Source organism: Calonectris borealis, chromosome 2 (assembly GCF_964195595.1).
Source record: "Calonectris borealis chromosome 2, bCalBor7.hap1.2, whole genome shotgun sequence".
In the NCBI taxonomy this organism is placed as follows: domain Eukaryota; kingdom Metazoa; phylum Chordata; class Aves; order Procellariiformes; family Procellariidae; genus Calonectris; species Calonectris borealis.
Genome location: NC_134313.1, coordinates 18,807,445 through 18,830,435, shown reverse-complemented (window position 1 = coordinate 18,830,435; position 22,991 = coordinate 18,807,445). Strand labels below are relative to the sequence as shown.

At 34.2% G+C, this 22,991-nt stretch overlaps 1 protein-coding gene across 3 annotated transcripts in view; it reads right to left on the bottom strand.

The window, feature by feature from the left end:
• The window catches only part of CSMD3 (CUB and Sushi multiple domains 3), a 796,263-nt gene that overhangs the window by 92,095 nt on the left and 681,177 nt on the right, over nt 1–22,991 (bottom strand). For 2 of the 3 annotated variants that reach the window (XM_075141259.1, XM_075141261.1), the window contains 8 exons: nt 22,545–22,625; nt 21,294–21,407; nt 15,232–15,420; nt 14,683–14,829; nt 12,454–12,642; nt 6,066–6,251; nt 4,521–4,715; nt 968–1,141 (listed from right to left, as the gene is read on the bottom strand). In XM_075141259.1, the coding sequence (XP_074997360.1) occupies nt 968–1,141; nt 4,521–4,715; nt 6,066–6,251; nt 12,454–12,642; nt 14,683–14,829; nt 15,232–15,420; nt 21,294–21,407; nt 22,545–22,625 (1,275 nt within the window). The remainder of the gene's footprint in view (nt 1–967; nt 1,142–4,520; nt 4,716–6,065; nt 6,252–12,453; nt 12,643–14,682; nt 14,830–15,231; nt 15,421–21,293; nt 21,408–22,544; nt 22,626–22,991) is intronic. The other variant, XM_075141260.1, reaches the window with a different exon arrangement.

Here is a 22,991-nt window from a genome sequence, read left to right as displayed (position 1 = left end):
TTGCACCAAATAATGCTGTATTACAGAAGGAAAATTATTTGGGATGGAGTGTAGTCTAAAAAGGTAAATGGCAATCTGCACAGAGAGATACTGCAACAAACCCCTATATTTAATGTATATACTAGTTCAGATTCTTCTGAAAGTCTCAGTTTATGGATATTCTTTTATATTTTCATGCCCCCACAGATGACAAGGTACAATACGACTTTCATATTGCATTCTAAAATCAGAACACTATCATAGCTTTGATTTCAATTGAAACTAAATTGTTAATTGCATATAGAGTTAAAATCAATGTCTCTACAGTTAACACAATAACCTAGATCAAGGTACACATGATAATAATGAATTAAAAAGAAGCCCTGAAATTGTTTCACTGAGATCACATGTTCATTTTATTCATAAATGATTCAGGGACTGGTGTCTGAGTATTTTAAATACGTGAAGATGTCTAAACATGTACAACAAAAGGGTGTCAAATTCTATAAATAGTGTCTGGATAGTGATTTTCTCCTAGAAATAAGGTTGCAGTGCTCCTGTCAAAGTTTCTACAAACATTTTTTTTTTTCTTTCTGTATCTTTTGCAAGTGTACAGATTAATTCTATAACATAACCACTAAGTTCAGATGTACTATGCAGATATTTTACTGAGGGTATGTATTAAAGCTGACACATCTGGAATCAATCAGTCTTGCTATTTATGTATAGGTCTACTTTAGAGACATATGCAGCAATCCAGTGACACAGGTTTTGCATGTTGGGAAGATATTGAAAAAGAGATTCAATCTGTGGAAAGGTAAGCATAGTTATAACTTTATAAGAAAAACAACTCAGCCACACACATTTTTAAAATGCAGAACTCTCTTTAGTGTCTGTGCTAACAGAAAGAGACAAGCTGATTTGCTTTGCTTACTTTTGTCTGCTAGAGAGAAAGAAGATAGGTAAGCCATGACAGTAGTATCCATACCTAAACATCTGGTCTCAATTCCGCTCCAGAGTCCAGAAGACAGACATTCCCTCACGGCAGAGCCAACTAGCATGTATCCTGAGTCACAAGTAAATATAGCTGTAGATCCATATGTGATTTGAGTTCCAATCTTATTCCCATTTGGAGGTGTAGGAAGTTCTCCACAAGAAATAACTTCATGGCAAAACCAAAACAAAACAGAAATGCAGCTGAATATCACAAACACACATACAATAATACTTATCAACTAGTAATACTTATCAACCAGATAAATAAATTTCACAGCTTGAAGTATTTTTCTGTAGAAAAAGTAGATGAAAAACTCTGCATACAAAGACTATTACTTCCCCAGAAATAATACTTAAGAAAGACGGGGAGGACACCAATTAAAATTGTCTCTGTAGAGTTAAATAACGTCACCGTTCAGAACATTATTAATTGCTATTTAATTACTTTGGTTTTATCAATGATTTTTTCTTAATTTTGGAATACCACGATGGTTGCCATTTTCAAAACGATCTTTATGTTTCTTTGGAAAGATGTAATTTTCATCTTCTAGTTCATAATGAAATGCTTGCCCTAGCATTCACACAATATGTTGTTATAATGAGTGAACAATGTGCATGGAATTCCTTGCTATTTATTTGCAATTCAAAGCATCTTTTCATTCAAAATCATAATTTTTCTTTAATAATTTTCTTTTAAGAATTAGTAAAAATAACTTTACTATTAGTAAACAAGATGGTGGATTATCAAAGGGTGAAAGCAGCTAGTGCACTTTATGCTAAAAAAAAAGTAAGTGGTAATACTGCAAACAAAACTTCCCAAAACATAGTGAAAAATGTTTGTCTTTTAAAGAAAATAAGGTTACAAATACATATATATTATGTAAAATATCTGTATACAGAGAGAGATATATAGATACAGACTTATACACAATATTTTTAACACTACCAGAGGTAAAACATTACAATTAACTTTTAAAAATCCTCTAAATTATAAATGAAATTTCCAGTAAGTTATAAAGAACTCAAAATTAAGGTTAATTTCCAATATAATTGATCTGTTTTCAGAATTGCATTTTTCAGTCCCTTTTTTTTTTTGTTTCATAGAATCATAGAATCATAGAATCATAGAATCATACAGGTTGGAAAAGACCTCTAAGATCATCGTGTCCAACCGTCAACCCAACACCACCATGCCCACTACACCATGTCCCTAAGGGCCTCATCTACACGTCTTTTAAATACCTCCAGGGATGGTGACTCCACCACTTCCCTGGGCAGCCTGTTCCAAGGCCTGACCACTCTTTCAGTAAAGAAATTTTTCCTAATGTTCAATCTAAACCTCCCTTGGCACAACTTGAGGCCATTTCCTCTTGTCCTATCGCTAGTTACTTGGGAGAAGAGACCAACACCCACCTCGCTACAACCTCCTTTCAGGTAGTTGTAGAGCGCGATGAGGTCTCCCCTCAGCCTCCTCTTCTCCAGGCTAAACAACCCCAGTTCCCTCAGCCGCTCCTCATAAGACTTGTGCTCCAGGCCCTTCACCAGCTTCGTTGCCCTCCTCTGGACACGCTCCAGCACCTCCATGTCCTTCTTGTAGTGAGGGGCCCAAAACTGAACACAGTATTCGAGGTGCGGCCTCACCAGTGCCGAGTACAGGGGCACGATCACCTCCCTATTCCTGCTGGCCACACTATTTCTGATACAGGCCAGGATGCCGTTGGCCTTCTTGGCCACCTGAGCACACTGCCGGCTCATGTTCAGCCGGCTGTCAACCAGTACCCCCAGGTCCTTTTCCTCTGGGCAGCTTTCCAGCCACTCTTCCCCAAGCCTGTAGCGTTGCCTGGGGTTGTTGTGGCCGAAGTGCAGGACCCGGCACTTGGCCTTGTTGAATCTCATACAGTTGGCCTCGGCCCATCGATCCAGCCTGTCCAGGTCCCTCTGCAGAGCCTTCCTACCCTCCAGCAGATCAACACTCCCGCCCAACTTGGTGTCGTCTGCAAACTTACTGAGGGAGCACTCGATCCCCTCGTCCAGATCATTGATGAAGATATTGAACAGGACCGGCCCCAAAACTGAGCCCTGGGGAACACCGCTCGTGACCGGCCGCCAACTGGATTTAACTCCGTTCACCACAACTCTCTGGGCTCGGCCGTCCAGCCAGTTTTTTACCCAGCGAAGAGTGTACCTGTCTAGGCCGTGAGCCGCCAGCTTCTCTAGGAGAATGCTGTGGGAGACAGTGTCAAAGGCCTTACTGAAGTCCAAGTAGACCACATCCACTGCCTTTCCCTCATCCACTAGGCGGGTCACCTGGTCATAGAAGGAGATCAGGTTGGTCAAGCAGGACCTGCCTTCCATGAACCCGTGCTGGCTGGGCCTGATCCCCTGGTTGTCCTGGACATGGCTCGTGAGCACCCTCAAAACCAACCGCTCCATGATCTTCCCCGGCACCGAGGTCAGGCTGACCGGCCTGTAGTTCCCCGGATCCTCCTTCCGGCCCTTCTTGTAGATGGGAGTCACATTGGCGAGCCTCCAGTCGTCCGGGACTTCCCCAGTTAACCAGGACTGCTGGTAAATGATGGAGAGCGGCTCGGCAAGCTCCTCCGCCAGCTCCCTCAGAACCCTCGGGTGGATCCCATCCGGCCCCATAGACTTGTGAACATCCAGGTGGCATAGCAGGTCATGAACTTCATCCTCTTGAATTATGGGGGGTTTATCCTGCTTGTCGTCCCTTATATATTCTCAATAAATTCTACATATATTCTAAACCAGAGTTATCTGGCTTAGCTACACGTTTTTTTTCTGGTTTTTAGATAACTGTGGATTTATACACATACATACAGATACACACAGTTTAGATATATGCACCAAAACCACAGCCAATATCCCATTCTATCAGAGTGTACGTCATGTGGTGTTTCACAAAGAGGAAGAATTTTGGGGCTTCAAAGTACACCCAAAATGCCACAATTTTGAAAAACAGATGTCTAAATTTAAATACATAAAGAAACCTGCTTTTCATATTGGTGGCAGAAGGGATCATAACTGTAGCCACACATTTAGCCTGTTTAAAGTATCTGAATATTCATTACTTATTTTTTTGAAAAGTAGCTATTGCAGGTTATCAGGATACCAGCTAATGGTAGGAATGATGTGGACTTGCACACTCTATGGTAGCCAGTTGAAAGAAGAGATTATTTTATTTATCAAGTGTGCAGACAAGATACAAAGTTTTTGCATTTTTCTAGACTATACAGCATTCCTGACCTAGAAACATATATAGGAAAATGTTCTCTATTACTTATTTGTACCTTTATATATTTAGGGACCTTTAAAATCCAGAAGTGTGCTTACAGATATTTCCTTGTCACTAAACCTAATGGATTGTATTTGTAAATAATAACCTTTAGGATGCCCAGGAATTACATTCAGGAAATATTATTCTAATTAACTGATTCCAATATTTAATTAGTTAATTTCTAATTTAGCTAAATAAAATATTTTTATCTAAAGACTGTACAGCAGACGCAGATACAACATGTACTCACTTTGGCAGTAAGGCCGCTCATTTCTCCAACTCCAGGTGCCATTAGCAAGACACTCGATAGATGCTGGTCCCAAACCATAATACCCTGGATCACAGCTGAACACTACTTTTGTTTTATACTCATAATGTGAACCATTCACTATTCTCCATCTTCCATGTTCCAGTGTAAAAGAATTGATGCTTGGACATGTAACAACTTCCAGAATAACAAAAACACATAGTTATTTGTGGCTTAGTAGAGGCAAATTAGGAAAATCTGTACCATTATTAATTCAGAAATATATTTTAAACACAGTGAGATAATGTTTGAAGAGTAAGGCTGTATTTGAAATTGCCTGTGGTTAGCAGAGACGAGTTGTCTCATTTAATTAATAATGATCAATGGCCCAGACAGAGCAGTAACTGTGTATGCAGAGCTATACAATTGGTGTAGATAGAATCTATACCATGGTTGAATTCACTGTAGATTGATAGTCATGGAACTCCTGTGACACTTCACATCAGACATCAGAATCTTTCTAAAATGTTAGGTATATTTCAATATAGGAATTATTTTTCTACCCAGGTAAATTCTGTGAGATCTTAAAGACTCATTTGGAGAGGCTGCATTGGTGACAGTTAAAATAATATCCATATTAAAGATGTTTTTTCAGCAGCTACACAGTTTTATCTCATGTCTTAACTCTACATTCTACAACCCTAATCTAACAGAAAAAGGTTAATAAGCATAACAATTTTTTCCACGATCAAAAGGCACAGTGGAAAATCTTTGCTGGATACTACTTTCTTTTTCTCCATTCGGATTGGTTCTTTAGATAGAGGAAAAGGCATGAGGGAATGCAATTTACAAGAAGAAAAAGAAAAAAAAAAGGAAAAAGGGAAAATCCTTGAAAATTATTCTAGGGTATGTTTTCTTTCCTTTCCAAAATTCATTGGCTGAGATAATCCAAATCTTAATGCGCATCAGACACACTGACATTTCTGTATCAGTCTTAGGATCTCCCGGGTTTTCATACCCCATTTATAACTTTGATGGTATCCACTTCTCTTTGGGACTGAACATGCATTTTCTCTTCAGTGATGTTCTCCCAAGTCTAGCTGGTGTAGGATTATAATGATGGGCTGAATATAAATAATAAGCAGCAGTTTTAAACAAGTATCTCAGAGTACCAGAGACTTTGCAATTCTGGATAGTAAATAGGTTTTGTTAACAGTATATGAACTGTGCAGCTCTCACTGAAGAGATGGCTTTTGCATAAACCTCTGCAACCATTAACTTTGATTTAGCTGCAACTTAATTATCAGTTTGAATGTATTCTATAATCTCTAGTGTATTTCTTCTGCTGTCGCAAAATGTTTCAATATGTATCTCAGATATATACTTTTCAAATATGTATTTCACAATAATTTAATACCAGCAGTGATTCATAGATTAAGCTAACCTGAAGCTGAAAGTTTACGTAATGTGAAGATTTGCTCCTTGGATAAATAAACAAAATGTACAGCCAGGTTCTTACTCTCTGGAGAGTTTTTACATGTTACTTACCTACACAGCGAGGTATTTTATTGTGATTGCTCCAGGTACCATCCGGCTGGCAGACTGCAGTAGTAAGTTCCTTGGCTGATAGTCTATATCCATCATTGCAAAAATAAGTAACACGAGTGCCAACTAAGTAATCTGTAGTTAATATCCCACCATTTAATGGAGCTTTAGGAATTCCGCAAGATATTGCTGAGTAAAGAGAAAGACATAATTATTTTATATCTTCTTCACTATAACCTTTCGCTCATCTCAAAGGGTTTATGCATTGTAACATCAACAGTCTTAAATTCATAAAAATGACTCATTAATGTGTGTTTTAAGCCTACAAATAAATTCCCTTAAAATTTTAAGGAATTAAATCTCAGGAAATTTTTGTCTTTTGATGGAGGATGTTAAAAATAAGAACAATGGTTCATAACTCTGCAATTATCCATTCAAAATGCAGAAGATAATCAAAGAAGAGGCAATAGAGAATATCTGGAAAAAATATGATCAGCATGGTTGAATGAGTAAAGCGCCAGTCTGAGACATTAGGAATCTAGTTTGTACTTCAGGTTTCTTCCATCAGATGTACTGTGTGAACTCCAGCAAAGCATTAAAATTAACTTTCAACATTCTATTTTTCCTCCTGCAAAGCAGAAATAAAATACCCTTTTGAAAATATTGAAAATTGGCAAATGAAAGTGTAAGACACTTTTTTTTTTTTCTTTTTTAATTATTCAGCAGAAAGAAAGTACCAAGAGGAGATCTGGCTCTAAAGAATGCTCTGTCTGTTTTGGGAATAAAATCAAAACTAAATCTTTTCCACATTTTAACACCATACATCTAATGCAGGTCAGATCCAAAAAGAAAAGAGCTTAGGCACTTAACTCTAACTCTAAGTATGTTACTTTGAAGTGGAATCCTGAACCTAAGAGACCACCTATCCTGCCTACACAGAGATATGAAAAGTTAAGTCTCTCAGACTATGTATAAATACTTGATAAAAAAGAATAATCTATTTTTGCTCCTATGTGAGCTGATCTGACGTAAGACAGATCTGCTTCATAAGCAATATAACAACAGCGTGGCACTGTACCAAAGCTAATAATCACAGCTGAGACACAGGTAAAGCACTAATGCTATCCAACTTGCAGAACAGAGATGATTGGATCAATGTTAAAATATGCTTGAATTGCCATAAAAAGAAACTGCATGACATGTAAATTTTAAAAAAAAGGGACACACTGTACTGAAAAAATCACAGAAATCTATTATTAATTTGCTCATCACCTTATTTGGGCAACCATAAAAACATATATCTTATGGCTATCACAATATCTACTGGCAACTAGAGACAAACACACGTTTAGAAGAAAATAAGAAAACAGTGATTAAGAGACAGTGAAGGCCCCTACAGAGTCATTGAATTCCATCTTCCAAAGGGTATGGGGACATGATCCCAGAGGGATAAAAAGTGATAAGCTAACTAAACCATAAGGTCCATCTTCCACTTCTTACTAAACATCTGACAAAGCTCTACTATTTCACCTGATAACACAGAAGAAAAACACTGAGCCTCCATGACACTAAAATGAAAACATTTGACCAAGTTCATTTTTATTATATCTCAAATTCCTTAATAGCTTGGATTGCAACAGCAAACATTAGGCAGACCTATCTGTGCCAAGAGGAGGATAAACAAAAGCTGGTATAACCAAGGTATAATCAAATAACACTGTTTACTGCATAACTGGCCAAGTTAACCTCTTCCTTCAGAACCACGTTAATGATAAAAAAAAGTTTCAGACAATAACGGAGTTGCCAGAACCAAGTCCACTTCCAGTTACATCAGGGCCAACATTCAGCAGGGTGTAAAAACTAATATCCACCCCCAAAAACTTGTAACATGTTAACAGCTGTTGCTTATGATCCTGAGCACCAACAAATGCAACAACACTACTTGTTCACATACTGCAAATTCTGTCTCTTTTAGCATTCAGCAAAATATATATCAGATATTTTGTAGATACAACCTGAGATGTTTTATATCTACCACTGAGATTAATTATCCCTCAGTATTCAAAAATCTCCATTACTGACTTGATAAATTTTGAATCATATTATTGATGTTAACAGAATCAGTCTTGTGGCACAAGAAAAATATATCCTTCCCTTAACCTTAAATTTTTAAGAAACAAGTTTCATCCCAGCATACCAAATGCTTGATAACAGCCTTTTATATAAACAACAGAGCTCCCAAGGAATCACTCAATGACATTTTTAGTTTACAACAATTATGAGCTGAATTTTACATACGTGGAGACTTGCACAGAAATTTAGCCTTTAGTTAAGGGAAAAAATGTGAAAAGATCAAGATAAGTTATTGCCACATCTGACAACTTGACAAGTAAAAATGACAAATATGGAGCATCCAAAGTGCCCAAAAAACGGGTCTATCAGAGAAATGTTTGGTCATTATATGTCAGCTTGGACAGTATTGCAAATCAACATCATAATTGTAATCACAACTGAAACATTAAAATCTATTATTTGTTCACAAACTTCAGAACACAGTTCTAATTCCAAAGATATACACATACAGCCCTTGGAAGATCCTAACTTTATTAGTTTTCAAAGACCATCAGCACATTCTAAAGACTTATCTGAAATTTCAGAAATTATTACTAGACCAAGGTGAAGTTCTTAAATACCCTTCATTAAATGTTAAGGTACTATTAAAAGTTACTGTGATGACAATTTCCTAAACAGAAATCAGACTATTTACCCTGTAAAGGACCTCCAATCCTTGGATTTGCTCAGCCTTACTTAAGAACAACACTTAGCAGATGTAGCTACCTTTCACATCTCAGGGATATGAGAAAAAAAAGGAGTATCAATGTAGACATCATTTTAGAGCTGATAACATTTACCAGGAGTATTTCAAATATAGGCAAGTCTACTGAAACTATTCAGTGACATACTCCTCGAACTTAACTACTTGGACATTCAACTTGTGAAGAATGAAGAAATTTTATGAAAACTAAATTTCCTGTAGATTGCCTTACAAATCACTTTAAAGGATGCCAACTATTTCTTTAGCATTTAATAAGTTATTCATTGAGTTTTCACACCTGTCCCAATACAGCCATGCATTTGGAAATAAATAGAAGTCTATTTTGAATAAATACTAGACTTATTATGTTATACATAGCTATATTAATTGTTCTAATGTATATGATATGACTATCTCAAAGCTATAGTCATGTCTAAAAAAATGTAAAGGTAGGAGGTATTATGCTTTACACATCAGATATTTGTTCCAGACCACCACAAATGCACTTTAGCTTAATTTTCAAGAAAATCATAACTCATCAGGCATCATACCTAACCAGATATTCTTGGTATTCTCTTTCTTTTTTTTTTTTTTTTTAAATGCTTTAGTATAATTTGCATAACAATCACCGGTTATGCAACACTTATGTCTGCTGCTACAGACAATTTAGATTACTGAGCTAGAGAATTCTTCTGGATATAGTGTTATGTTTTAAACTTTACTTACTTAACATCTCTACTTAGAATTCCTCTAAAAGCATTTGCCTGTTATCCATATATGATATTACAAAATATTAATATTGATTTCTGATGAGGCCTGTGTGAGACAATGTTTATTTGCAAAAGAAATATTTCATAATTAAAACCAAGAATCATGTAATGCTGGGATAAAAATTTAAAATGTAAAAGAAACTAGGAGAAAAACAAATGTTTTAAAACATTGAATCTTCTGAGATCTACAATCAGTTGAAAATATTAAACCATTTATATGAACTTATGTTAATTCTTGTATTGTAAACCTATTCATTCTTTCAAAAGTTTATCATAATCAGATCTCATAATTTAGTTAACCATGAGAATCTTTTATTGACTTGTGATCAGAGGCTTAATATCATTAAAACTGAGATGGATACATGGATGACAACACTTTCACATTATGATTCATTTAATGCATGTCTATATAAACAGAATAGTTAATATCTAAAAGTTAAAACAGTAGAAGTTTGTAATTAATTTGTATTATTATTACCATTTTACTAATACAATATTAGATTCTGAAGCAGTTTCCTTTTACTTCTTTTCATGACAGAGGAAGGGTGCTTTTGTATTAACTTTGAAAGAGGTTTCAAGTAATTGCTGAAGTCTGGCTTGAGGCATTTCTTTTTGATTCCTTACTACTGCATTGAGTCTCTTCTACTGAGATATGTTTAGTTCTATAAATAAAGTAAAAAAGTTTTCATCCAAGGTTAAAGTGTGTATCTGGATTTTTCAGATTCTGTCAGCCCTATAGTACAAGTGATTTGAAGAATGGCTGGTATTATCTATTTAGAGGCTCAGAGATCAAGGTTTCTGTTCATATAGGTATAAGAACATTAAAAATTGCTTTAACATTACTCATGAACTTGGGAAAAAAAGATGTAGTGGTAAAGGCTACTGGCATTCATTGGTTACAGGAGAGGATTCAGAAGTGGTAATAATGGTACTGACACAAAATGAAAAATGTAAAGAGAAAGCATTAGTTTAAATACAGTCATGAAATACTCTGCAGGCAGTAAAAAACATTTGCCAAGAAATGGACTTAGTATTGCTAAAAAAAGCCCCAAACCACCACAAACCACTAGCTGTGCCGATTCTAGAAGTATCATTAAAGAATTCATAAATTTTGAGGCCTTAAATTTCTCATTTCCTATAGGATGATGCCAGTAACTACTACTGTGATTTGACTGGTAATCTTCATTTAGGAGAGGGAAAACAAATAGATTAAAATGAGATGCATTGTTTTTAAAGAAATTGCAAATACCTTTTTTTTTCCCTTGCGCAGCGATGTAAAAAAATAAATTTTAAAAAAAGCCTAATACTTTTTTTTTTCTGTGTTAAATGGTCATATGTGGCAATCCTACATTGAGATGTGTGAAAGAACTAATTAAAATGGCTTTGCTAGTTATGCTATAAATGGTAGAGAATGTGAAGTAAAAGGTAAGACTGTGACATTGTCATCTGGTATCACCTGGCAAACTAGTCGGTAAATTCTGACTGACAGTTATAATAGTTGTTAAAACAATGCTCATCCTCTATATCATAAAGTTCTAAAAACCACTAGCCCATACTTAAAAGAGTTAGAACTGCTTTGTGGTGAAGCTGTACTGCTCAGTAGTAGAGGGAATGGCAAAGCCCTTGTGTCTTATAAATATCCTCTGTGAAAGAACATGAGGGATATTTACTGTGTTCTCAACCTTTTGATACAAGAGATCATGTCATAAATCTTCTGTGTCATCCGGTTATGGAGGATAATTTTCACCTCAGCAAAACAATGTGAAGCTTAGATGTATGACTGATGTATGGAAGCAGCTTATTCCTGAGGGTTTTTGCAGTTACAACATGTCTTTAGGTTGAATCTGAAGAGTTGCCTGTTGTGAGTTGCAGCTACATATCATGGCCACAAACCATTTTCCACGCACAAGGACTTGCTGGAAGAACTGAAAAAAGTTCATATCATGTATCAAAGCTAGCCCTCATTAACTGCATAATTATAATTAACTGCTATTCAATTAATACATACGTTAAATAATTTTCAATACGTTAACAGTTGGTACCAACAGTCTTTGTACTTGATCATAGTGAGATTACTAAGCACTTAAATCCACTTGTTCCTAAAGTATTATCTGAGTATTGCAACTCTTTCCATTACTGAACTCTACTCAGTATGTTGAGAATAATCATCTGCTATTTGAATTTGGTAAGTTGTTTGTTTGGTTTTTTTTATTTTCATTCCACATTGTTTGATACATCTAATTAACAGTCTGATCAAGTTCTACAAATAACTGTCATGAAGGCAGTCCTTAGGTAACTGATGAGGAGTAAAGCTAAAGAATGATATGTAGCAAATGCACTGCCTGTACTTTTTTTTTTGGAGGACTTTCAGTTTTTAAAAATACAGGCACACTTTTTATATATTAATAGAAATGTATCGAAAAGCTTTGAAACTGAAGTTGTTTCACCTTTGACAAAGGTTAGGTAGTTTTCCTATAGAAACATACAGTTCAAAGACTTTACTAAATATTCAGTTTTAAATGAACTTTTTGAATAATTTCATATTTTAAATTTGTGGGTTTTTTTCTCTCACAGTGATGTAAATTATTTTTAGTATCTGCCAGTCTTAGCAAATTCTGTTGAAATACTGTTTCTTAAAAATACTTTTGTTTTTGTAAGTTTTACTGGGTGGAATAATTTTGGAACAGAGGCATGACCATTAAATGATTACCTGCTATTCATTTTAAGTCAGAAAACTGATGTCTTACATTAGAAAAGGAAAAAGAAAGTTTCTTACAGTGTATTATTTTATAATGAAAGCATTTACCTTGACAAGCTGGGACTGGAACATCCCATGAGTAATAACCATATGGAGACTTCCTGCATACAGCAGTACTTTTCCCAACGAGTCGAAAACCTCGATCACAAGCCCAGCGAACCATACTGTTGAGCTGTCCACCTGTCTGACTGACAATGAAACCATGTGGAGGGGACTCCGGAGTACTACAGTAGAGAGCTTTAAACATAAATATTGAATAAATAAAAGATGCATTTAGAATCCAGATGACAATTCTTGACAAATTCATGTTGAATTCAGTGAACATCTGATAACAAGCTGAGAAAATGTCACTAAAAGTTGTTGTATTTTCTATCCTGATCATGCACGCATCAAGCAATTTCATGAAGAACAAAGATGAAAGAATAGGGCTTTATAAGGGCTTCAGGTTTTAGTAGCCTCAACGAAATATAGTGATAGCTGACTATTTTTTTTTTCTTCACCATCTTCTTTTTTAAACCAAGTAAGCTACAGAATTTTAGTTCATGATGAAATTTCATAGAATCATAGAATCATAGAATAGTTTGGATTGGAAGAGATCCTTAAGGGTCATCCAGTCCAACCCTCCTGGCATGGGCAGGGATATCTTCAACTAGATCAGGTTACTCAGAGCCAACCTGACCTTGAATGTTTCCAGGGATGGGGCATCTACCACCTCTCTGATGGTAGATGCAGTTTACTGCAATTGTATAAATTTCAATAGTATACTTTTTTTTTTTTAAGAAGGAAACATCAAGGACATACTGCACATAATTCTTTTCAAACAATCTTTTCTTTCTGGATCTAAAGAAGTTATTTCTTTCAAGTTCTGTGATACAATGAACTGAAGTGAACTAGTAAATCTAAAATAGATTTTAATCATATTTACAAGTGTCACCATAAATCCATGATAAAATGAATCTGCTTTTTTTCTGTGATTTATTTAGAACACAAAAAGTCCTACAGAAATCTTATTTAGATACTATGAAAAAAAAAATCAGAAATCTTTATGAGACCAAAAAGATCTTTAAGAGATATAGTTGTTATAATCTGAAAGGATTTATGTACTTTAAGTCTCTCTGACATTAAGGATTGCTTACTTATTATACTGTCATTATGCTTATATTTCTTTTAACTCCCTTGTTCATTAAGTCCATGAATACAAAGTCACTTGGTTTTGGCTACCTTGCCAAAGGAGGCACCAGAAGGGACTTACAACCTGGTAGCCAGTTTAAGACAAATGTTGTTTTTTTAAGAATTTAACTTGGTCTCTGATTGTTTTGGTTCAACGACAAGCCAAGACTGGTTAGCCAAGATGACCATTTTCCCATTTTGTAGGAAAGAAAATTAAGTTGGAAGTTTGTTTCCAAGTGCTTCCATGCTTTGAAGAAATGTTGGTAACTATTGATATCTATTTTCTCAGGCAAACAGAAAAGTTCTGCTTCACTTGCTCTTTAAGCCTTTCCATGTCCCATGACTTACTTCAGGTCAATGGTTTTCACAGGCAAAGGCTTCCTCTGATCAGGGTGGAGTCATGTGGCCATTTGTTTACTCTTTATTAAAGCAAGCAGCAGAATGAGAAGCACTGCCATATCTTTCAGAGCACATACTATGAAAATATTTCCTTCCTTACACTAAATTGCTCCTGCCTTATGCTCTTGGAAGAACCAGATACAGACACCTCTATTTAGTGGTATAAGAAAACATACTGGTATTTTCTGAGTGATACAGATCACTAGTAAATATTTCCTGTCTACCTCTCAATAATTCTCGCTGCAGTAGGGAGAGTTTTAAGAACTTTGTCTCCTTTCTCTTTTACCAGATCCAACAGGTACTACAGTTAACGAAAAGAGGTACCATATAATGTTTTGTGTCTAGCCAACAGTGAATTTTATCTAGCTATACAACAAACATTTTATCTCTGAGAAAATTGTCCTCTCCTAAAGGGAAAGATGACACTTCTTTCACCTTTAGTACTGGCTTATGTCATTTTAAAGTTCTGTGAAACATTTGCTTAAATCTCTACAGAGCACATGTGTTTCATATATCCTACTTAGGGTGTGTGGGTTTTTTTTTCCTCACAAGATAGGTATCATCAGGTTCATATACAAAACAGATGGGATTTCCTTTCAGTCTGGGCAATTAATGTTACAAAATACAGCTTACATTACACTTTTCGCATAAATAAATATGTTCCATATTGGAATTTTATACACATTAAAGAAAGTCTGATTTACATACCTATATATCTTATCCTGAAACCTTTTTTATTGGTGCCATGATCTGCTGACCACCGGAGAAATACTTCATGGCTATTGCTGGTTATATTTAGAGAAGATGAATAGTCTCCACTGAGAGAAATGAGCAATGGGCTATGACTATTTGGTCCTTGATACAAGGAAGAAAAAAAAAAAAAAAAAAGGAGTTACAAAGTTTAAAATAACATACAATAAATTATATGCATACAATTAATATACATAGAAAACATCCTCCAACCAAATGCTAAATTAATCTGAATTAAAAATGGAAGTTGACATTACATGTTATACACTAGACAGTACATATTTGTTCAGAAACAAAATTATTTCTAAACGTAATTAATGCAGTACAGTTTTGAAACACAGTAATCCAACAGTTCTTTTTAGCACAACAAATCCAAATAATTGCTTATTTAAGATTTTTTACACTGACAAATTATGATATGCATAAACAATATAATTACAGAGATACAATGTAAAAATACATATATAAAGAAAAAGTATCATCCAAAGGTGCGCATCCTATAGTTACCATCAAACACCTCAAGTATATCAAATTCCTTTTCTGTCTGGAAGAATTCGAAGAACATGCTGATATTATAACCCTTTTCCACAGTAATGGTCCACGCACACATCTGGAGATTTGGGTAACTGTCAGGATATCCAGGACTCAGTATTACTCCTGTTGAATCCAGACGCATTTCATTGGCTGGACAGAGCACTGTGAAACAGAAAGATTGGTATAAAAATCTAAAGCCCGTTATTTCTGTTTCATGTGATTGGCAAGATTTTTCTGAGTTTAAAAAATCTGTATTACTCATTTTATTTCCATAAATACAGAAAGACTGACAACATTTTAGAAACAAAGTCAGTTAGTAGAAAAGAAATCTAAAGTAATGTTTATCTTGAAAATAAGCTCTGCAACCCTCAGAATTTATCAATTTAGGACATTTTTCTTCTTTCATTCTCTAGAAGATAGGATATTCTTGTAGGCTGTGCTTAAGTACTAAATTGTTGCATTGTTCAGAAAGTGAACCACAAACTTTTTTTTCCCGTGCAGATTCCAGGTGAAGTCTTACAGTGAAAGCAAAGTTGAAGACACTGTGATTTTTCGTTGTTATATTCTAAAAAAAAGAGTAGTCAATCCCTCTCACAATCTGTATAAAGTAGCACCTAAATTTTGAGATCCTCAATCAACTCCAAGAATGTTGATGCACCTACATACAATGTAAGCACTATTCAGACATGATGCCTTTGGTCTAGAAAATAAAAGACACACTTCAGGTTGACATTTTGTTGCTCAGTAGGACTCAGTAGGACTAATTAGACAAGAAGATGACTTGTACTAATCCAGCTACCTAGTTTTTAGATTCATAGAAACCTCAGAAAATGCTAGGTTATTGCCTTTACATGCAATCAAAACCACTTGAAATTCTATTTTTGCTTCACCACACCTAATACAGTCCCATTTCTTTCCTATCTCTTAACAAAAGAAGCAGCAAAGAAGAGTTCTTAAAATCAAAGCCTATGATTAGCAGTCAAGACATTGGTGTTATAATCCTGAATGAGCTACAGAATCTCAGGCTGACTTTGGGCAATTCATCTAATCGCTCTAATTGCTCCTCCTTTTAAAAAAAGGTACAACTGTTCACTATATGACAAACACTTTCTGAGGAAAGATCAAATTAGGGGGAAAAAAAATAGGCAATTTCTGCCCCACTTAAAAGTAAAAATCCAAATATCACCCTGACATATATATATATAGATAGATTTTTTTTTTTAACTCCATATTCCTCATCATCCTTCAGTCCTTTGATAAGCATAACAGATGCGTAACTGTGTTATATATGTTATGTGTATATTGAATCTATATCTACAAACTACTTCCTTTTTATTAAATCTGTGTATGAGAGATTTTTGATTAGACATTCACATTTCTAGTGAACTCTCGAGTTCAGACAATAGGACACTTTCCTCTTTCTAACACAGAGACAGACTATTTCCCTGATGAGTAGATGTAAGTCAGCTGAAGAAGAAATTATAAAAATATGAAGTACTTAATTGCTGACAGCCTTTTTCCCAAATTTAACTCCAGGAAATAAGAAAAGGAACATGCTTTACCCTTTTTTCTAAAACATTGCTGCGTGAGGCTAGACCCCACATGAGAGTGTTTCCTGGAGGGATAAAAGAAGACACCTGCTCCATCCCTGCTGATTTCTTCAGCAGGTATTGCCTACCATACCTTCACTTTACTCTAAATAATTATTTTTTCTTATATTCCACATCATATTCTGAAGTTATTAATCTTCCACTTACAGCTGTGCTGGAAAATACATAGCAGCTCTGGCTATTCTGAATTGTCATAGTTTCAGGAGGGATAGAGGATGCTAGCAGGATAAATGCTACTTTATAAATAAGTTATCACCACTATTTAAAGCAGCTGCTGAAATTGAGCAAAATGGTGTTTAAAAATATGATGAAGAGGCTTGATTTTGAATTTATCTGGATTCACTAGCTACACAGAATAACAATCTCATTAAATAAAAATATTAGATATTACCATGTTATTGGAACTTTTTTCAAGAACAGGTTTTGCTTCATGATACATGAACAAATGCTGACAGTTTATTCAGAACTGAACACTGCTAAACAGGAGCCTTAAAATCTGGTTTTTAAATTCACAACTAACACTTAAACGAAAGTGAGTTAGTACTGAGTCATTACAAGTTACACAAAAAAATAATAGGATCTTAGATTTCCCAAGAACACTGAAAATAATATTGGCTTATTAAATAGAAAAATCAGATTTTTATGTGGGAAAAGTCATTGGACTGTGAAGAGAGATAAAGAACACAGAAAAGCAGAGAAGAGAAAGAAAAAGAATAATTATCTTCGTAAACGAAACTCATAAGAATCATAGAACGGTTTGGGTTGGAAGGGACTTTTGAAGATCATCTAGTCCAATCCCCCTGGCAGGGACATTTTTCACTAGATTAGGTTGCTCAAAGCCCCATCCAACCAGACCTTGAAAAAGAGAAAGGAGTCCGTCCATATATTTTAAAATATTCATCTCTCAATTTCAAAATTAACATCTAATTGCTAAATTTAAAGAGTTGTTTCTCACGTCCTGTGTTTGTCTCAATTAACCAAGAGGAGATTGAATATAATATCTCTGCTCCACATGAAAAAACTCATATGGCTAGAATATGGCTGTCAAACTACAGTGCTGGACCAGTTGTGATAGAGACTTTATCTCAAGCAAATGAAAGAACTGATCCTCTCAAGCTTTATACGTACATACATATATATAAACACACACAGAGAAGTGTGGCAGGAAGGCAGGAAGAGCATCAGAGTCATCTGGCTGCACTACTTTATTTACAGCTACTTTTGCCATCTCCATATGATTCTGCTTTGCAAACCATCCTCAATTTCAGGTTCTCCAGGTAAACATCCCTCACAAATTTTATAAAGAGCTTGAAAACTTATTTCCGTACAATGGATTCCCTTGGGAATCTGGTAGCTAAGTTTTTTTATGAATCTGAGCTAATGTAGCTGAGATATAGCTGAGAGTCATCATTCAAGAATTTTCTCAGGGTCCTCTAATTATGATGCAAAATACAGTTTGGATCTTCTTACTCTGAAGCTTTCATTTTATCCTGAAAGTAGAAGCTAATTTCAAGGAAAATTACGGGCAAAGTAACATGGTGCATGTGGGAAATACTCTATTTTAACAAAAGAAGACGATAGGCATTGGCATAAGCTTGTGGAAGTTAGTGAATATTTTCTGATCTAAAGAAGGAAATCTTCAAGAATTTTAAGAAATGCTCATCCAACTGATACACATCAGAGAAAAAGAGAAAAAAAGGCAAAATAGTTTTAAATAGTACTAAATGTGGTGTAAACTAACCTGTAACAATTAAAATCACTAAATAAAATCTTAAATAGATTTTGCCTCAATATTTTCTCCTACAGATACCTCATTCTTGACTACTATATCTTTACTGCAATACATTAGATTCAAAACTAAAATATTGTTATTTAAATTCTGTTCAGCAGCACTCTTCAGGTTCAATAAATAAATGAATGTTGAATGTGGGTATTCATTTATTTCAAGTTAAAAATTGAAGCAAAATTCAAGCAAAACTCACTTAATACTGGCTGAAGTGTTTAACATATGCACAAGTTTAAGACAACAGAAGTTAACACTATGAAGTCTAACAATTAATATATGCTCTGCCTGGTGAAAAGAATTAGTAAACTAATACAAATATGAACCAACAGAAGACGTGAGTTTATTCCTTGAGAGTGACTCTTATGTAATGTGTTACAACTTGCACAATTAAAGTATGGTAGCTTATACATAAACCAGTGTAGTATACTAAAATCACAAAAGGCATACATTTTAGGCATATAATTTTGTTGCCTCTAGATTCTACAAAGCTCTCTATTGATCTGGTTTCAATATTGAAATTTAGCTTACATATTGCTATCTTCAAACTTACACATTATATAAATAAATACAAGAGAAAATTATATTGCTGTTTATTCTAGGTGGCCAGTTTGAATGGTCATTTTAAACATGTTTTAACTAATTCCTTTGATTCTTTCTTTTTTTTTTTTTAATTTTGAGTCTACTAACTCTGAAGATTATGTTAATTTCATTCAGCTATAGACTGAAATGATAAGAGCACTGATTTAATATTTAGTATTTGATCCAATATTTAGCATTTATATGTGACAGAGAAAAGATTAACTAGGGTAACTGAAGTCATCATTCCTGAATTTTTGTCTTGGATCTTGCAATGAATATAAATATGCCTTCAGCAACACGTGCTGAGAGTGCCTCAGGATCAGCACATATGTCTCTGTTTGTCCTGTATATTATTACATCATTTTAACATTTAAAGCAGTGCCTGGAGCTTACTATGATTTTCCACTCATTAAATGCTACAAGCCGGCTAAGTTAGAATTTTAATTTACATTGGGGTGTTGGAAGGTATTCCTAGACACAATTGTAATTAAACGAACACATGGATTTTCAGAAATTATCAGTGTTAAAGCTCACAATTCAAGTTCACTTTGCATTTTTAAGAACTAGACTTACTGCTATGAATGATGTTGTCTTTTGCATAGTTTTGTGCATAAAACCAGGGGAAAATAATTTATTCAGCAGTAGTAGTTGACCCTTCCAGTTTTTCAGGAGTGCAGGAAAAGGGTATATTTATAAGTCAGTAATTTTTCAACTCTCAGCTAAAAACTGAGTTGAACATTCTAGTCATAATTAAGTTCTAAAAATACTATGCTGATGTTTAAATTCATAACAACTAAATTGTGCACCAGTTTGAAACTTCAGAAATTACTAAGAAACAGTCAAATAGTAAAGCTTTACTTGTAAAAGTAGTAGATTTATTCACAATTAATTTACTCTTTCCAAATAAATCTTTCATCATGAGTGTTTTATAGATATGCTAATTAATTAAAATTGCTGGGGGAAAAAAATAACTCTGATTGGTAGAAAACCCAGACAGCAGTATTTTTCATTTAATATAAATGTAAATCAACTGCATTTATTATGACTGATTTGGGAAAGTATTTTAATCTTGCAGTAGACGTTAGAATATTAAGCTCAGGATCACGACGGAATATCACAACAACTAGCAGGATTCAAAATGGCTTTTGTTTACATAAATTATACTTTTATGAGGCTGTGGATTTTTGGTTTCGTTTTTTTTCCTCAAAATGTCTTATCATACATGTTTATAACTGTATGTCCTTATTTATCTTTCTGGAAATAAAAGGAAGAAAACATAAACATGTGCCCATCACTGAAACTTTAAAGAGATTATATTTTTTAAATAAATCATGTACAAGGTTTATCTCCATTAGCTCCCTAATCAGATCGGTATGAAAGAAAATTCTTGTGTTTTCTTCAGAAATGATGGAAAAATTCTATTCTAGCATAGCACATCAAATGTCAGCTTAATAAAGACTAGTTTAAACTGTGATGTTAGTGGTTGGCAGGATTGTAATCTTGTTTTGACCTTAATAATGAGGTAGTGTTATATCTCTCTATTCACAGTTTTTAATAAAAGGAGGAAAACACAAACACACACAGGCATACACACGCACATACAGAAAACCTATTCTTTAGAATACACTGAATAAAAATGGAAGCACTTAAAATTGCACTGAAAAATGATGTCGTGATCTTGTTCACCCAAATCCATGCTATGTTAATTTAGCATTTTTTTTAATTTCCATATAAATTTTCATACTATTATCTTCTAGATAAAATGAAATAATCTCGTTATTTATTAAATTTAGACTCCCTTCAAAAAAAGAATTGTAAAATTATTTTCGCAAAGTAAAGCAGCAGTCCTTTAAACTTATCAACTTCACTAAATATTACTAGTTATTTTGCATTAATACCTGACACATATTCACCATAACAAACAGTGATAACATTGGGAATAGCATCAAAAAGTCTGAAATATTTTCAGTGTACCATCTTATGTAAAGAGATAGTGGAGGGTATTTAAGGAATCACCATTCAGCTGGTCTGGAAGGAGGAAAAGAAAATGGAGAAAAAACCTTGACAAGTTGGTGGTGCTCCATCCATCTGAAGCCTTTCACCTAGTCGACATGTCAGAATCTCATTACCAACCAATGTAAAGCCTGGTTGACACTGGTATCTTATTATGTCTCCTGTTTGGAAAAAGAAAACAACACAAAACACAAACAAAGAAAAGAAACATTAAACAGCAATTAACTGGGACTTTTAGCTTTGAAAACATTATTGATTAATGAAGTTTCTTGCCGCCATATATAATGGGCTAAATGACCTCTGGCATAAACAACTTTGATTAGTCTAAGAAATGTGGTAAATGAGCATTGTGCTGCACCTTATGCTGCGTCTACACTGTTTTCCACCACATTATTAATCGGATAGTTTGCTAATTTGTCTGGGTTTGACTGATGTTGTGTGAACCATATGTCCACAAAGCTTTAAACAATATAATTCATTGGATAATGATTATGGAACTAAATAAAGAGATAAGATCAAGTCAGTAAACCATACAATCCTGAAGGAAAAAAAATTAAATAGAAACTGGATTTAGTTGATGATACCTAAATGTGACATGGTGAGAATAAGAAACTGTTATTTTTTTTAATTAAGAAATTAGAAATTCATATAGCTTTATGTACCAATAAAAGTAAAATTTGTACATCCCAGTGGTTCTCTTTGGTCCAGATTACAGAAGAGAAAAGGGAAGGAAAAAAAAAAGTCTTTTCTCTTTGTTACCAATATAACTAATCACATATTGGTATATATTAAAAATAAATCTATTTTTCTTTGCCATAATGTGAGCAAAACTAGCTGGTCTTTTTTACTTGAATGATAGGTGGCTAAGTAATATTATTAACATGTCTTAGAAAGGTCAGAATGTCATCCTTTTCTCAGATCCTAATTTTTACATATTTGATTTTACCCTGCAAGTCACAAAACCTTAATTCTGGTACAGAATATATCATTGTCTACATGTTTTTTGTGGGTTTTGTTTGTTTGTTTCAGTGTAAGACGATGTTTTATATTAAACATTATGAAAAATGTATTTTAAAATGAAGTTAATTAGAAAGGAATTACTGTGTTATTTATATATGATCTCTGAAACATAGATGGGATTCAAGAAATATAGGGAAGAAGAATGACTTCTTAAAAATTTTATTTTCAAATATAAATCTAACATACTACAGATACAATTTGCATCCTGAAAAGCAAGAAATTTCTGTGCATAGCAGTCTTTTTTTTGAAACAAATGTTGCTTTTATTTTCTCTATTACCTATTTCAAATTCATCATCCTCAGTTAGAATTTCAGCATTTGGTATATTTGTTGGAGGCTGGCAGACCCGGAGCTGATATGCTATAAACAGGAAAAAAGCACAGTTGACATTCCCATACTTAGACAGTTAACATAGCCATGCAAAAATAACTGAGCTAATACCCACATTAACAGGATAAAAATAAACATCTATTAATTTACTTTGAAACTTTCAAGACAATCAAAAGAGGAAACATATGAATTTCAGAAATAATGAAAAATTGGAAGTTGCATCTGTGTTCTTAATTAGTTATTTAATTTCAGTGGCAAAACCCTCTTCATAAATAAGCTTAGAATGGTTGTCAATTTTCTCACTTAAGTCATCTAATCTGAAAAGCAAATATTTTTTGTATTGTACAATTGTTGTTTTGTTTGTTTTGGTTTTTTTACAATACATATTTAGTGCTG